The following is a 17829-nucleotide window of genomic DNA, read 5'->3' as shown; positions in this document are numbered from 1 at the left end:
ATAGAGAATGGACAGGTGTGTGTGTGTGTGTGTGTGTGTGTGTGTGTGTGTGTGTGTGTGTGTGTGAGTTTAAATGCTATATATATATAATAGATTTATATTTTTCAGATACATTTATCAGCCGGTCTCTGTGAGTCTTTCACGGACGTCACATCACTTTCTGCGTTTCCTGATATTTAAACTTGTATTTTACAGAACGGTGTAGAGAAGATCTCGTGTTTATTATATTTATTTAGCTCGTCAGCAGAATCACACACAAACGACACTTCCATTCAGATTCCACCTCCACGCAGACGAGCGGCTGAACGGGACTCTGTCCTCTGAGGCCGAGAGCGACGTGTCACCAGCTTCACCTCGGACGAGTTCTTCTATTTGTGGCTTTGACGACTGATGTGAGTCTGCTGACACCAGAAGAAAAGGATTATATCTTCACTTAAACTCTGACAAACATGAAGTCATGTTCCTGGTCATTTAACTTTCCACTTCAGCTGCGACGTGCTCTGTGGTTTCCCAGTTTCTCTCTCTGGCTCCGAACGGAAGAAAACTGACGAATATCTGGTTTTGCATGTTTTAGATTAAAAGAAACTGCAAATTACTGCTGATGTTTTTCTAAAAGCCAGAAGCCGTCGGGGTGATTTCCTGCTTCCCGACAGTAATTACACCATCAAACCATAACGGCCTTTTAATCTCACAAGTCCTGAGAACCTGTGATGAAGCTCCGACATCCAGCAGCGGAACTTTTATAGAACACAACACTGAATTTATCGTCACAGAAACTTTGAGTATGAGAGATAAACTCTGTGGTGCTGATGTGCAGGATTAACAGAAGCAGCTTCTCGTCCTGAAGCAGAGGTGGGGGGGATTCTTGCTCGAGGGCACGTCAGCAGCCCAGATGGTTTCAGACCGGCTGCTGCTCATCGCCGGGGTCGTCCGGGGTTGAACAAAAGAAACGGTCCCAACCTGAGTCGAGTCAGACCCGTGTTTGTTTCCCGTTCATGACGAGTGTGGGGCAAATGTAAAGGATGTGACCTCACCCCCGCCCCTCCCCCACTAACACCACCACCCTCCTCCGCTGGTGAGCAAATGGACGTGACTGACGAGAATCACTCCACAAACATTCACACGTGTGAGTCAGAGCCAAGATAAAATATAATCTCTCAGAGAGATTAAACCTCAAACTGCGGAAAATGATTCACTGAGAAAATGTGGAAAATCACTACAACTCTCACAATGTTAAAGAAAGTGAGAAACTCCAGTTCTACGGATCCGGTTCTTCACCAAAAGTTTAACAAGTTCTTTCCCGACACAAACTTTCATCTTTGCACCAAGTTGTGTGGAAATCCGTCTCGTGGTTCTCACAGAATCCTGCTAACGAACAAACAGACAAACTCACAACAGAGATCATTCATTCTGTGGGAAACGCTGCAAAGAAATAAAAAAAACAGTTTAACAGAGCAATAAAAAAAACATAATTATATGTTTCTTGCAACTGTTTGATTAAAAAGACCTTTAATCAAAGTTTAGGTGAATTTGCGAACGTGCAAACATTTCTTGAAGGATTCGGACGATTTGAATTTGACGAGCAGCTCCGTGATATCTGAGAGTCTGTGAAGTTGGTGAATCACTGGAAACTTTAATCATGTTCCCTGGTAGAACCATCAAAATGCCTGATGCCCAAATGTTGCATTTTGCTTTGTGTCCTGGACGAGCCGTCGCACGTCAGACGACACTGTCCTGGTTTCACCTCAAACAGCAGCTGGAGAAAGACTCAAAGACTCAAAGCTTCGCTCGTCATCTTTTATGCACCAGAACAAGAACAAGGGCCTCCACTGTCGTGGAGGTCGGGGGTGAAAGGACAGAACGAGCTCAGCTGCTGGGAACTCTGGACCTGAGAAGTTCTCGACCTAATGCTGTCGATAATCTGAGTTTAAAACCTTAAATTCAGGATTGATTAGCTGTAAAGACGTGTGCAGATCTCAGGGTGGGGGCAGCGGGGGAGCCCCTGGGTGAGGGGATCCCCCCCCTGGTGATGTCATCAGGCAGAGGTGCTGCACACAGATGGCGTGGGAGTGTCAGTTTATGAGAAACAGCAGCAGGGCGGAGGTGGAGGTCGGCGGCGGCGGCAGCGGCGGCGGCGGAGTCCCTCCCCCGGCTGCCGGGAACAGTGGAGGGATCATCCCCGAGTGCCAGCTCAGCCTCGGCGGTGCGGCCCCGCCTCGCTCCACTGGAGCACATGTTGGGTGACAGGAGGATATGAATCACAGGGTGAGAGGAGAAGCCCACAGGCAGAGAGCTCAGAGGCGACTGCAGGACTCTGGATGTTTAACTGACCCGTGGACCACCTGAGGCTTCTTGATCTCAGTGAGGAAGAGGACACAGTTCTTCCTCTCCTGACCTGCAGGTAAGGAGGAGGCTTCCACCCAGAGATATTCTTAGGATTTGGATATTCAGATATTAAAGAATCTGGTGCTCGCTCTCCATAATACAACTTTTAAACTGAAGGGGGAACGTTCCTCTCCAGTTTTCACTTTAAATCTAAAACAAACCTGGAGTCGTTTAGAGTGAATCTGTGTTTGGTCATGAACAACCAGCACAGGAGCTGTTTCCAGCCTCCTCTCCGTGCTGTCACCACGGAGCCGGGGAGCTGTTGTTGACAGGGGTTTTGAAATAGCTGCAGCCGAGTGATCCACCATCTGTCCCGGGGGGGAGTCGCTCAGTTTGGCACATCCTCACTGAGCCGCCGCACATACATGTGTGGATTTGCAGAAATATGCCTGTGAATGGGAAGTGTTTTGAAGGAGCTGGTGCACGTGTGACTCTGGTGTCTCGTGGAAGCAGAGCAGTGTTTTACAGTTCGGTGTCTCCGCCGTGTGATTAACACGCTCCACACACACATGATGACGTGTTCATGGGCCACTAACGAGTGTTTTTAATCTCTGTGCACAGAATAACTCTCATGCAAAACTCTTCTTGGGGGTTTTTGGCCCTGATTTCAGAATGCACAGACTTCGCTGAGTGTTTTGTTAAAGCTCACAGACTTTTAAGGAAAGTTTCCTTCATCCGAGGTGCAGCCAGGCCAAAGGAATTTAAAGTCAAGCTCTGCCCAGTTTGCTACATGCACCAAAAATAACACAAATATGCCCGTGTCATTCTTTTTTACATCTTTGTACACATTTAGAAACAGCTCTGTGCATCATGTCTGTAGCTTGGAGGAGACGATCAGTCGTCTCCTGGTTTTCAAACGGACTCGCTGCTCGTCTCTTGGGCTCCAGCTCACCAGCTGTCTGGACGTCCTGGTTCACAACAGACCGTGTGGGCCGGCGCTGACGCAGCGTGACAGGGGCTTCCAGCTATAAATAGAGCCGGAGGGGCTGGAGCTGAGGTCACATGAGACGGGTGCAGGGGGGGGTCACTGTGTTGGTGGTGTGGGAGGTCCGGTCCCATTTTGTTCCATGTTTTGATTCTGTGTACGTTTGCATGCAAGCGGTTTAATAGAGTTTGTCTCTGTGTCTTTCAGATGTTGTTCACACCCAGGGTCCACTTGATGGAAGCCTCTACGCCCGCGTCCGGAAGAAAGACTCCCTGGAGGGAGTGGTCACCATCAACGGCCTCCCAGTCCTTGAGAACCCTTTGACCAATGCTAAGAACCTGCTGCAGAACGCCAGCCACCCGCTCCAGACCGCCGAACAGACGCTTCCTGTCGCAGGCCACGCCTCCCTCCCCGCCGTCGACCACACCCTCTCCGTGAGCAGCGACTCGGGCAACTCCACCGCCTCCATCAAGACCGATCGTACCGATGAGCACAGCCAGTCGGTGCAGAGCGCCGCCAACCACAGCAACCCGACAGCGGCCCACCCGCCCCTCAGCCCACAGGAGAAGAGGGAGCTCGACCAGCTCCTGAGCGGCCTCGAGGCGCCGGCTCATCTGCGGCAAGCCTACCTGTCCACGTCCACCAGCCCTGGTGGCGGCGTGCGGCACCTGGTCCCGGCGCAGGTGCACGTCAACGGGGGCCACACCAGACTAGCTGGTGCCCGTACGACCGAGGAGCGAGAGACAGATATTCTCGACGACGAGCTGCCCAACAGCCAGGAGGGAAACAGTGTCGACAGCTTGGGCACGATCTCCTCCCTGGAGGGTCAGGGGACGCCGGCTGACCTTTACTACCAATCACAGACGCCTGTCAGTGGGCAGAACGACGGGCCGTACCTGGAGAGAGGCGTCCTCGGGGAGAAGTTGAGCGAAATGCCCGTGCACGGAGTCCGAACTCCCACGGCGATGCAGGAGAGGACGGCGGACGCTGCGTCACCTCAGGGGGGGTACAGCAGCTTCCAGAACGGAGGAGGGATGTACCGCTCGCAGTCCTTCGGGAACCCGCCTGCCAGCAGCCCTGAACCCAACCCCACGCCGATGCCCCGCGCCCCCGAGAGGAGCACCAGCAGCCGGGAGGCCGTTCAGAGGGGTCTGAACACCTGGCACCAGTACAGCCTCCCAGACGACCCCTTCGGACCGCCGCTGCAGTCCACCCACAGCCTGCCCCATTTCCCGGCGTCGCAGCGGGACATCGAGCAGTCCATCGAGGCGCTCAACATGCTCATGCTCGACCTGGACCCCATCAACTCCCACATGTCCAAGTCTCACAGTGCGCCCCCTGGCGAGAACAGCCTGAATTCGTCCCAGGCGCCCTTCTCCCAGACGCTCGCCAGACCCTCGTACCAAGCGGACTCGGCCATCCACGGCTACAGCAGCTCCGGCTCGGTCAACAACGCCTTTCATCAGCCGCTCCGCTCCACGGGGAGAGTGTCCAACCAGAGCCCCGTCATGGAGTCTCCTGTGTACTCCCCCCAGAGGCCCAACGCCAGCTTCCAGCAGCAGAACACCACCCCGACACACACTCCAGAGCCCTACCTCCACCCACGCCAGGCGCCGCACCACTTCCCCACCGATTTTACCCAGCAGGCTCCGCTGAAGCCCGTGAACTCGCACCAGAGCTCCTTGGTTTCCCACTCCCCGGAGCCGCAGGGCTCGTCTCCGTACCCGGGCTACAGCGCCTCGTCCTCCCCCGTCCCGGCGCTCACCCCCCAGCCCAAAGACACGTCCTCTTCATCGCTGGCCAGAGAACAAGACGCTGAGGAGGAGACGCTCAACCTGGAGGGCCTGGTGGCTCACCGCATCGCCGGTAAGAGAGGCTGAAACACAATGTGGGTCATTTTAACTAAGACCTGCAGCTGGGAATCATGGAAACCAGCATGTTCACAGTAAAAAACATTAATAACTGTGGATTAGTTTGGTTCAAGTTCAGGTTTATAATTGAATAAGCATAGAAAATAATCAAATTTAATACAAAACATGATAAAAACACTTCACGCTCCAGTAATCAGACCTAAAATACATCATAAAGAGCAAATAGAGCAAGAAAAAATTAGATAAAATAAGATGTTGCTCCAAAGTTACAATAACAAAGAATAAAATCATAAACAATACAACTAAGATAAGTTACAAAAATGTAAAAGAATAAACTAAAATAGAAAAAGGTTTTATTTCTGCCTGGAGGGAGGGAAAGTATTTTATTATAAGAGGCGAACATTATGTTAATGTGTGACTCAGAAACGCTGACGAGGCTGTTTCAGACTTTTATTCTGTAACTTTAGATCCTCTTCAGTTTTATTCACCAGCTTCTTTTCTTATGTTCATGTGGAAGCTCACCAGCGCCACCCACTGGAGGACAGTTGTAACCCCCCCAGTTTCCAGGTTGTCACAGATCTGATGGATTATTGTGACTGAGACTCTGAAAACATAAAATCATCTCATCTGACAGATATCTTTTCACTTCCATTGGATTCATTTCTGTTCTGGTTTTTCCTTTTCTTCTTTTCTGTTCACTCCATCCCTCCTCCGTGCATCTGCTCGCTCCTCCTCATCCTCCCTCCTCCTCCTCCTCCTCCTCCACCTCCTCCTCCCCCTCCTGCCTCCCACCCTCCTCCCTGACCTCCCCACCCCCCCGGGAGCAGAGTACAACGCTCGTATTCGGGGCATCTGTGAAAGCATATCACCTCAATCCGACCGCCATCGCTCCTATTCCTTCTCTGGTTTGTCCACTTTCCTTCGCTTTTTACTTTCTGGCCTTTTGTTATCACTTGTCTTCATTTGTTTATTTCTCACTTTCCACTGCTTTTTATTCCCTGCACATCACTTCTTTACACTTTAAACACCCCCCCCCCCTCTCTGTGTCCAGCTCTGTGTGTCAAGCTCATTTCCTGACACACACACTATAACATCTGTTTTTGAATATGAGTGGACAGCACCACACACTGAACATTTTGGCCTGTGGCAGGAGTCCGCTCCAGAGGAATGACCCCGGAGGTGACGCAGGAGACGGGCCGGCGCCGGACCACCAGCGAGGGACAGTACCAGAGCAGCCACGAGAGCACGCCGCCGGTTCACTCGCCGGACTTCGCCAACAATCTGGCGCTCAACCCGGGAGGAAGACCCCGAGAGGTGCGGTGGTCGTCCTCCCGTCCTGAGCACATTGTTTTATTGTGAAACTTCCTCCCTCTTCTGCTGATTGATCAGACTAACCAACACTTTGTCTTGTTGTTGTTGAAGGGTCACATGCACAGCTACCGGGAGGCGTTCGAGGACGACAAGCCGGACGGTTTTGCCAACAGTCCGACCTTTGGAGGCGGTGGTGAGAACTCTCCACAGACCCCCGGCTTCCCTGTGTCGCCTCAGACTCCTTACTTCAACATGTGTAGGTCCAGACAGGGGGCGCTCTCAGACCCTCTCAACACGCAGCTCTGCCTGAATATCCCTCTTTTCTTAATTGTAAAGAAATATGAAAGGACGAGTCAGACGAGACAGCAAAGAATTTATTTCTTATTATTACAGTTTCTTTAAAACTCCTGGTTCAGCGCCAGTTTAGAAACAAACAGGTTCAAATCTAAAAAACACTAAAACAAGCTCTAAAGATTCAAATCAGGGCAGAAAACTACTTCACAAAACTTTCAAACATGCATCTAAGGTTTAGAAGTTGAAAAAAGTTATTTTATCGTTATCCTCAAAACCTCAAAATGCTTCTTCAATATAACCTTGATACTCATATCACTTGTAAACTAGTAAGAACAAACTTGAAGTCTATATTTCTGAACATGAAGTGTCAGTAGCAGACGAAGTGGAGTCTGTCTTCACAGTCATGAGGCTTCCACACACGCTGATTCACCCCGGCAGCTGCAGAACTCGCTCTGGTACCTGCACCGCTCTGAACTGTCCCCACGGTGGCGTTAGCGAGCCCCGCTGCTCCTCCCACCACCTGTAAAGCAGCACAGCTCAGCCTGAGTCGAGGACACGCAGGTTTGATCTCCTCTCTCCAGGCCTCGTACTCCAGCGGCCGCCCGTCCACCCACCGCCAGCCGTCGGGGAAGAAATGCAAACCGATCCAGACGTGCTCCGTGGTGACATGTTTCTCCAGCTCGCTCTGGATCAGCAGCATCTCCGTGTGCGAGGTGACGCTGGCCAGGTCGCGGTGACGCTCCCTGCAGTGGTCCAGAGCCTGCTCCCACGTCTTCCTCTGCCTCACCACCACCACGCTGAAGCAGAAGAAGGGAAACTTGTAGTGGGGCCACGCATCGTGCCACCCGTTCTTCTGAATCAAGCCGTAGTGCTCATTCGGTCGGTTTTCTGGCTGCCCCGGGTCCCAGAAAAACACAGACACCTCCGCGCCGCCCGACCACATCCACCTCACACCGTCCGTGGAGAAACTCTCCAACCCCATCCACAGATAACCGCCGATCTCACCGGCGAGCTTCTGGAGCCGCTCCGTGTCCTGTTTGTTGCCGATGGCAGCCAGGTCCGTGTAATGTGTCCGACAGTGAGCCTGAGCCTCGGCCCAGTTCATCTTCTGCTCCACGTAGACGTACTTCCCACAGGACGAGCTGAGCAGCAGCAGGAGGCAGGCGAGCGTCTCCTCCATGGCTGCAGCCCGCTGGAGAAGTGAGGGAGCTTTAAACATGTTGACGCTGCAGTTTGCAAAGTATTTGCATGGAGTGAAGGATTCTGGGTGAAACCTAGAATCACAGCCGAGGGGAGAAGATCTGAACATCTGCAGCTCGTCAGTCAAATACATCTGCAGCTGTTTTGATGAGCAAGTCATTTAATGTTCATTTTAAGTTTTAAAACAAATCACAATCGACACTCAAACACACATTAATGAAGCGTGTCACCACAATAACTTCAAGGTAACATGAACTAAAAAGTGAAATGTGTGTTAATGTGAGGAAGCTTCGATGGTCGTTAGGGAGCTAACTCATTATTCACAGGAAAACTCGTGGATGATAAATGTGTCGTCTCAACAGGAGCTCGTATTCAGGTCGGATCTCCCTCTCGCTCTCTGAGGCGCCGGCAGTGGAGACAGTTTCAGACACGAGCTCCTCCCGACATTTAAACTACTCAGGTCGTGAATTTGTTTGAGGCAAAACCCAAGCGACGCTTCACTGGACAGCGAACACCAGCAGGTGTGTGCAAAGCACTGCGTTTGAATAAGAGGCAGTCGAGCTCTCAGGTTTCTGCTCAGGAAACAAATTTATAGAAATGTCTGTTTGGACTTGGTTGTTATTCTCCCCCCCGTCCTGCAGTCAGTCCTGATCAGCTGTTGCAGTAAGAATCTGTGGCACAAAAACCGTCATCTCCACCCTCCTCATCCTCCATCAGCCCACGAACATGAACCTGAATCCCGGACCTGACGCTGGTCTGGATTTTCTGTCTCCAGCTGAAGAGTTTGTTCTGTTGCTTGATATTTAAATCACGGATCCCGTCTGTAAAAGTCTCCCGGACACAAACTCTTCAGTGTTGACGTCTCCTCCACCGACACATGTCGATACTAACACGTGTTTTAACCTTTCACCGCGTGCCGCCGCCTCAGCCGTGGTCATCGTCTCGTGACTCCCATTCCTCATGCTCATTGGCTCATTTCTCTACCTCCTGATTAAACCTCTACAGCTGTTTTTAAATGTCTGAAGCTAAAGCAGCTGATGACATGTGAGAGTAAACGTCTGAACTAGTGAGTGGAGATGATTCAAATCAATAAATACAAGAAAGTACAGTGGAATCTTTACATTCAACTCAAACATGCATTTCCATGTGTCATTGTATTTGCTCGTTTCACACTCTTGCACGTCGTTTCATCTTCCTGTTTTTATTCAGATTCGGTTCTTTTATTTTGCGTTTAAACGTGACTTCCTGTCTCTTTGTGTGAAGCCCGTTCTCCTGCAGGTTTGACCAAGACGCCGCTGTCCACGCTCGGACTGAAGCCGCATCACCAGGCCGGATCAGGTCAGCTCAGATTCTTTATTCACACTGAGTCCTGATAAACATTCAAAACGCTGAATTTCCCTTTTTCCTATCGTCCGTCACATTTTAAAGGTGCAGCTGCTTCAAATGTTTCACAAACACAAAGACACAGAATCACAATGAGCTGAATTTGTAACTTGATATTAGATGATTTTATTCTTAGAGAAATAAAGACAGAATCAAGCTTTGACTTCCTTCTGTAGCTGAGTGTAGTTGTCTCTGGCGCCCCCTGCTGCTCACATCTGGCTTTTCTGGCTTTGCACTCAAGTTTGTCTTCCCTCTCTCCTCCTCCTCCTCCTCCAAACATCCTCTCCTCTTCCTCTTCTCTTTCTTCATCCTTTGCTTTCTATCTTTTCTTGCCGCTAGACTCTGATTCTAACGATGGAGAGCACGGTAAGCGCGTTTCCGTGGCAACAAGCCGCGAGCGTCTCTGCACCAAACACCAGCACAGTCCCCGAAAAACACCAAGACACTTTATGTTGCTGATCGTTTGTGTGTCTCACTGAAACCAAACACTTTTCTGATTGTGTCGCTCCGACGCCCGACACCTGCATCACACGTGGACGAGAGACAGGTTGTGTAGAGACTGACCCTGTGTGTGTGTTTGTGTGTTTGTCGTGATGCTCCGTGTTGTTCAGATCATCCCAGTTTTGAGGACTGGTGGACCAGCAGCCCGGTCCACGGTGCAGACGGGTGAGTGGTCAGGTTTCTCTTCCTCTTCATCAGTCACTGAGGAGCGATGAAGACGAGACGCAGCCTCGCTCTTCATCTTGTTTCCATTTAAACAGGAAGCAGATGATCCATGGTTGTTTTGTTTCCTGCAGGAGGAGGTTTGGTTCGTCAGACAGCCCCGCCCACTCCCACCCCCACAGACCCGCCTCCCCCGAGGGCTGCCAGGTCAACATCATGGGTGTCCACACGGTCCCCGGCAGCCCCAACACCCTCCACCGCACCGTGGCCACAAACACACCGCCCAGCCCCGCCCTCCAGAGACGCCTGGGTCAAGCCAGCCCCTCCCTGGGCAGACACCCGCCTGCGTCCGGCATCCCCTCCAGCCCTCTGATTGGACGAAAGACAGCAGCCGCCGGCGTGCCTCCCAGCCCCCTGATGGGACGCCGCACGGCAGCGAGCGGCCACAGCACGCCCGATGAGCTGGGGGCCGCCTCTCGCCAGGGGAGCGCCCAGCCGCCGTCCACGCCTGCCTTCCCCGTGTCCCCGCAGCTGCCGGAGAAGAGACACATGTCCAGCGGAGACGCAGAGAGGATGGACAACAATAACATGACGCCAACACCGGCCAGCGGGGGCAGCACGCCAAATCTGACCGGCACTCGCACACTCCCAGACCTCCCCAAGTCCATATATGGTGAGACGCTAAAAACACCACGCTCCTCCAGAGAAGATGTCACAGGTCAAAGGTCACGCCGACTGCTTTTGAGTTTCAGAATGTGTCCTCTGCAGTAATCACGTCTCTCGTCTCTCTTCCTCTGAACAGACGATTGTCCCGACATCAAGATGAACGTGAAGTTCGTCCAGGACACGTCCAGGTTCTGGTACAAGCCCGACATCTCCAGAGAGCAAGGTGAGAGTCTCAGCCTCACTGCCCTCACCTCCCTGAGCTTCCTCTTCCTCTCTCATCCTCCTCCTCCTCTCTCTCCTTCTCTCAGCCATCAACCTGCTGAAGGACAGGGAGCCCGGGGCCTTCATCATCCGGGACAGCCACTCGTTCCGGGGGGCGTACGGTCTGGCCATGAAGGTGGCCTGCCCCCCTCCGACTGTCCAACAAACCAAGAAAGGTGAATATAGAGCGCTCCCCAGCAGCACGAAGCTTCCTCCCAGCAGAAAGTGAAACCTCTGACACGTAGTTGTGTGTTTTCCAGTCGGGGACCTGACCACCGAGCTGGTGAGACACTTCCTGATCGAGACGAGCCCTAAAGGCGTGCGTCTGAAGGGTTGTCCCAACGAGCCGTACTTCGGGTGTCTGTCCGCTCTGGTTTACCAACACTCCATGACTCCGCTGGCTCTGCCCTGCAAACTGATGATCCCCACCAAAGGTCCGTCCAAGCCCCCGTCTCCCATGTCCCCTTAACTTCCTGAGGAAATCTGAATCTGAATATTGATGCAGGGGTGTGGTCCCTGTTCGTTCAGAGCAGCTCTGATGTGAGATCATGTGGATTCAGGGAGCGGAGGAGGTTCACTCTCTTCTTCTTCTTTGCTCTCAGATCCGAACGAGGAGGCCTTGGAGCTGGCGACGCCCACTGATCCTGGGCTGGAGCTCATGAAGCAAGGAGCAGGTAAGAAGGAGAATCATCAGCTTCTTAAATTCACCCTCCATCCACTCGTCAGGACACATTCAGTGTTTGTGTGTTTCTACATGAATCAGTTCACATGTCCACACCTTTACTTTACAGTTCAGAAGGTTCCTGAAGAAGCTCATGGTAAATACTGGTTCACTCTGCTCATGCTGAGATACTCTCTCTCCTCTCACCGGAGTTATCTAACACCACCTCCCTCTCTCCCTCCCTCTCTCTCTCTCCTCTCTCTCCCCACAGCGTGTAACGTCCTCTACATCAACTCCGTGGACATGGAGTCTCTCACGGGGCCTCAGGCCGTCGCCAAGGCGATCAGCCAGACCCTGGAGACCAACCCGCTGCCGGCGGCCACCACCGTCCACTTCAAGGTGTCCCCACAGGGCATCACACTCACGGACAGTCAGAGGAAGTGAGTACAGTGGAGGGCTGACACACACACACACACACACACACACACACACACACACACACAGTCATTTCTCATATTTTAGGATGAGGAAACATTCTCTGTGCAGTTTATAAATCAGAAACAACCATGAACGTGACGAGTTCCTCTCAAACTTTGACTCTATCACAGCAACAAGTTTGGAGGAAGTTGGGTTCAGTAGTTTTTTTATCCTCAAACAAATAATAACAGTTATCCATTAAAATAGGAGCGACTCTAAAGCTCATCGTCACTTCCTCCAGTAACTTGTGTGTGTTTCTCTTTCTCCTGCTGCAGAATCTTCTTCAGGCGACATTATCCCATCAACACGGTGACTTACTGTGACACCGATCCCCAGGACAGGAAGTAAGACCCGTCATGGCTTTAACATGAGAACATGAACCATTTGATGAGTTATTAACTGTTCATCTGTTTCCTGTTTGCACACAGATGGGGAAAAGAAGGAGGCGGCTCCGTCAGGTCAGTAAAGTAAAAACCACATTTTAACCACTAGATGCTTCTAGAAAACCAGTTTGAATACTCAACAGATGTTTGGGTTTTAACTTCCAGACTCTTTGGATTCGTGGCGAGGAAACAAGGAAGCACGACGGACAACGTGAGCCACCTGTTTGCGGAGCTGGACCCGGGTCAGCCCGCCTCCGCCATCGTCAGCTTCGTCTCCAAAATGATGAAGCGGTGAAACCCCCGGCGTTTAAATGGCGGCGGCCATTTCTTGGAATCTTCCTTCTTCGTCGGCGCCTCGGACTCGACGGAGATGTTTTCTTTTTTCTGTTTCCTGTCGGTTTGTTTCTCTTGTTTTCTCTCTGCCTTGATGGCTTGTCTTTGACTTTGGTCTTTTTTGGAAAGAAGAAAAAAGTCTGTGCGAAGGATTTGTCGTGGATCCAAAGTGGCGTCAGAGGAAGTGGAGCGGAGAACGTGACAAGCGAGGAGGAGGAGGAGGCGGCGGACGGGAGGAAATGTAACAATGCAAAGTTGAGACGGGGAACACGTGAGGACTCGTATGTTTCAGGGGTTTTCTGTTGTCCTTTTTGTCGATTGATTTACCAAAGGTTGTTGCAATACAAGTGCAAGAATGATGTAGCTACGAAGCCATTTTTATTTCCTCTTTTCAAAAGATGAAGTGTTGAACAAAACAAAACAAAAAAACAAACAAAAAAAGAGAAAAGAAACACGGTTTCTTCTTGAACTCGTCTTCAGGAAAAAAGTTTGAACAAAACAGAGTGTGAAGACCTTCTGCATGTTAGCTTGATCTTTAAGCTCGGTTCTTCTCCCTCCCACTGAGTCATTGTGAAATCTTTGAGTGGTTTTTCTCCAGGTCTGTTGTGTGTCGGAAAGGGCTCCGCAGTGAAACAGCGACTGATCTAAACTGCGCACGGCAGACCAGACTCTAGAAAACAAAAAAAAAACAAGCGCCACGCTCCGGTCACCACACGTCAGCATCGGCTCGGCCTCCGGTCCGAGCCGCTCGCTCCCCCCCTCTTTCTCAAAAGCTTATTGGATGACTCTGGCCTGAAATCAGCTCCTGATCGCATGGCAGCCGGAGAGGGGCTTTGTCCACAAGGTGGCGCCACTCGTTAAGGCTTGGACCCCCCCCCCACCCCACCCCACCCGTCACCGACTGCTTGCAGTAGTGGATCTGTTGATAGACGCTGCCACTCAAACACACTGGAGATGACCAGGGACCGGCCCCATGACCTGGACCTATGCACTGTTCTTTATGCATGTTTGATGTCCCTGAACGCACCACGCCCCCTCGCCATCCTCATCACGCCATCACTGAAACATTCTACGCTGTGTGCCGACTTTAAAACCTTTAGACAAGTTCACCCAGGTTGTCTGACTTGTCACAGACTGCATGAAATAGAACATGAAACCTTTTTTACTCGAGAAAAAGACGTAGACAACCCATTGTTGAAGTAGTCACATGATGGCGACACGCTCTGTTTTGACTTTTCTTTGGTTTTTGAGCCAGGGTTAACTTTTCGCTGTATCCAGGACGGTTTGTTGTTCCACGGTGTCGTCACTAATCTACATGTAGAGACGTGGTATAGAAAAACAAAAGAGAAAAAGTTTCCACACTGTGCAAACGCCTGCTTGTTGAACACTCGCTCAACCATCACAATAAGCTAAGGAGAATTGATATTGATATAATGTACATAGATATACTACTTTGAAAGGTGACATAGCGAAAAAGTATTTATTTTTGTTGCTTTGGTCCCTCATGATTACTCATATATACATATATTGTACAGTCTAGATAAAGAAGATGACCTAATGGGTTGAGAAAAAAAATATATACTTATTTTGGCTAATGATTTCAAAGTCTGACGATTTTGAAATGTGTTTGAATATATGGTGTACATTACTTTGTACATGTATATGTTTGTTTTTGGGCTCGTCATGTTTGTTTCTTTTACTTTTCCTCTCAGAACGAGGTAGGGCATGAGCGACGTAGAAGCCGAGAGTCTGATTTGCATGGACGCGAGCGTCTGAGCGACTCGTAGAAGTCGGCGTAGATTTTAAAAACGGTTCAAGACACAAAGGGAAGCAGGGAAACCTCACATGCAATATGAAAACAGCTCCACTTATCATTTAGCCAAAGATTCAAACACTCGTCGTCTGTTCCGACTGATGCATGTCGCTTTTCTTTTCCACCCTCAGTTTTTTTTGTGTTTCACGTTTTGAAAGCTTTGCTCGGCTTCGGCAGCGGATCTCAGAGAGCAGCCGGGACGCACAGAGGTCAAAGGTCAGATACTGAAGCGTTTACACAGCGAGACGAAAGCAGACGCCCCGCGGCCTGATGGGAAACGAACAAAGCACTTAGAAAACAAACAGAAGATCCCACGCGGGAAGCTTCACCATAAAGCTGCCGACGGCGTCGTCTCCCGAACGTCACTGATTTATTTATTCTTATTTATTCTTTTCCTCCTCCTCACCTGTTTGTTATGATTTGGTTCATTCTCCGTTCTGACCATCAGGGCAGGAACGTGCGGTGCCGCTTCGTTGAAAGCAAAGAGGTACAGGGCTTTGAAAACCCCCGACCAGGCTCCATCCACTTTTAGTCATTTGGAAAAGAAAAAGTAAAAACATTAAAAGATAAAAGTTCTCTGAGTGAATCTGAGGAACGCCGCGTTGTACCTGTTGCTTTGAGCCGAAGGAGGTGATCCCTGTGGCCCCTGTGCAGACTCCTGGTGTGAATGAATGTACCGAGGGTCTCAGATTTGGTTTGCGCTTCTCATTTACATTATATTGTCATGGCTTACCTGTTCCTAAGGAGAAAAAAAGAACATTAAAGCAATACAAGTCAGTTCCATTCAACATTTCAGCGTCTTCTTTTGTTTCTCCCTGAATCTTTATTGGTTAAAGATATTAAACATGAGGCTCCGACCTGATTTAGAGACGTAACCGCCGGAGGACGTTCATCTAAAAACATGTTTCACTGGTTTTGTACTGAACAAGAAGAAGAAGAAATAAATGATTCAATAATAATAATTCAGATAAAAGACCAACAGGAAGGAATAAGCTTCTTCACCTGAGATTTAAAATAAGACAGAACTCTTTTCTTGATAGATTCTTTAAAGTTGTGTTGAATTGAATAGTTTTTATTTCCTCTGTGACACAGAAACTGATTTATCTCTTTAATCAGCTCATGCTCATTAAGCTGCAGGTGAGCGCACACACACACACACACACACACAGGTGAAGACAATCAGGTGAGTGGAGTCCGAGCAGGAAACACAAGAGGAAGAGAATCTAACGTAGGAAACATAAATATATATTAATACTTTGCTGGAAGATATTTTCTGACATGTGCCGCTGTGTGGAAAAGTGCAACACAGGTAAGAAAAGACTGTGACGACTTTATTGTTCTAATTCATGAGGAAGAGAGAAATGAGCTTCATCATTTAGGCTGAAACATTTGCTGAATTCACAACAATGGGCAAATACACCGAGGCTTTTCCCCTGATAGAGGAAAAGTGAGCAGCGAACTGCTAGAATGAAAACCACCAGGAGGGGGAGACAAAGTCAGTGATTCACTCAGGAACAGTCTCCACTGTGTGTGTGTGTGGGGGAGAGGGAGAACAAACCTGCAGCTCTGTGTTTAATCAATCAATCCCAGTTTGTCTCATGGATCTGAACAAGAGGGAAACTACCAATAAGCCTATAAACAGGGAAACAACCTGTGTGATGATGTCAGTTTCCATTTTCTTATCAGGATCAAAGTTTGACGTTTGATGTTTGGAGCCACAAGCAGAAACCGACAGAGCTTCAGTGTCGACCGAGTGCAAACAGATTGACATCAGCTGTTTGTGGTCGAGCGTCTGCAGAGTCGCTGCAGCTCGATTTGTTTCAGGCCCGAGACGCAGAGAGAAATACAAATTATAAAGTCAAAAGTGTGTGAGTTCCCACGGCTGCAGACGCTGTTCATGCTCACAAATATGCATGACACACTTCCCCTCTGACCAATTACACACAGGCTGTCGCTCTCCGCTATGCCACCGCGCCACATTACGAGCTGCGAGGGAGGCACATGCAGTGCATCATGGGTCGGAGGTCACGTGCGTTCTGCTGCGTCCTCGTGGCGACGCCATTTGATTCCTTTCACTTGATCTTTTACAGAAGATCCACTCGTGCACGAAGACACGTCCGAGCAGGGAAACTTTTATTAAACGGGAGATTTGATCGAGTTAAAGACGACGGTAAAAAACATGGACGTCTTTTATTAAACTCAAAAATCTAGTGTTGGAGTTCACACGTTCAAAGTGACGAAACTCCTCCAGGAAGTATCCGTGTGCATCACGTGCACGGACCACGTGCACGTTTCTCCAGCCCTGATGCTGATGGTGCAAGCGCTGCTGACCTCCTGAGTGTTGCTGGAGCAGATGAGAATGTAAGAGCTCAGATAACCAGTGTGAGTCCCGCCTCTTTGTGAAGCTCCAGCTGGGGAACGTCTGAGCAGTGGGAACCTTCAGGTACCAACCCCCCACCCCCACACACACACACACACACACTCGGGCGTTTTGGAAAATCTTGACCCGAGCACATGCCGACTCCACCGGACTGTAAATATTCCATCAAGGGGAAATTGCCACTCGGCTTCTTATCAAGTGGAAAAATCAAGGTGCTTGTTTTGGTTTGCACTCGTCCGTGTTCGACTCCTCTTTCTGCTCGTTTGCTTCCCAAAGACGTCAGAGTCAGTGATGGATGAAATCTGCCACCTTCACCTCTCTGCAGCCCTGAAGCTCAGTTCGGTCTCTTGCTGCAGAAACCCTCCTCAGCGGCGTCGTATCTGCAGCTTGAGGGTTTCCTTCAGATAACAGAGCCGAGCTCGGGCTGATCAGGGAAACGTTTCACTGGGCTTCACGTCCACGTGTTGCACCAGGAGGCTCTGACACGGCCCAGCTGTTCTCCCGCCAAAGCAGCTCCACGCGAGGCCCCGGCAGCTCAGCGGCTCCCTGCTCCTCCTTCACGCTCGTGTGAAGTCGCTCCGGAACAGCGAGCGTGCATCAGAGGGCTAATCACGGACGCTCGTATCTGCCACGCCAACGCTGGTGTGAAGATTCAAATCCGTGAGGTGGAGGGGAGAAGACGAGGCCGGATCTTGATGAGGACAAATGTTTCCTCTTGTTTTCTTGCACGAACAGAGATTCTTTAAACAGGATATTGAGATTTGAACTCTTGGCTCAAAGGGTCAAAGGGTCAAAGGGAGGGGGGGACGGAGGTCACCTGCTT

At 50.2% G+C, this 17829-nt stretch overlaps 1 protein-coding gene across 1 annotated transcript in view; it reads left to right on the top strand.

The window, feature by feature from the left end:
* Positions 1 to 15409, top strand: part of tns1a (tensin 1a) — a 61267-nt gene extending 45858 nt beyond the window's left edge. The window contains 17 exon segments of the mRNA XM_035150692.2: positions 3518 to 5176; positions 6009 to 6086; positions 6332 to 6495; positions 6604 to 6748; positions 9250 to 9324; positions 9709 to 9735; positions 9981 to 10035; positions 10167 to 10705; positions 10835 to 10921; positions 11007 to 11135; positions 11220 to 11393; positions 11562 to 11633; positions 11751 to 11777; positions 11892 to 12060; positions 12373 to 12441; positions 12526 to 12555; positions 12646 to 15409. Coding sequence (XP_035006583.2) covers positions 3518 to 5176; positions 6009 to 6086; positions 6332 to 6495; positions 6604 to 6748; positions 9250 to 9324; positions 9709 to 9735; positions 9981 to 10035; positions 10167 to 10705; positions 10835 to 10921; positions 11007 to 11135; positions 11220 to 11393; positions 11562 to 11633; positions 11751 to 11777; positions 11892 to 12060; positions 12373 to 12441; positions 12526 to 12555; positions 12646 to 12775 — 3629 coding nt within the window. The 3' untranslated portion in view covers positions 12776 to 15409.
* Positions 15410 to 17829: the final 2420 nt, after the last annotated feature.

This window comes from Hippoglossus stenolepis, chromosome 24, assembly GCF_022539355.2.
Source record: "Hippoglossus stenolepis isolate QCI-W04-F060 chromosome 24, HSTE1.2, whole genome shotgun sequence".
NCBI classification, from domain to species: Eukaryota; Metazoa; Chordata; class Actinopteri; order Pleuronectiformes; family Pleuronectidae; genus Hippoglossus; species Hippoglossus stenolepis.
The sequence above is the reverse complement of the archived record's forward strand: the minus strand, read 5'-3'. Positions and strand labels throughout refer to the sequence as shown.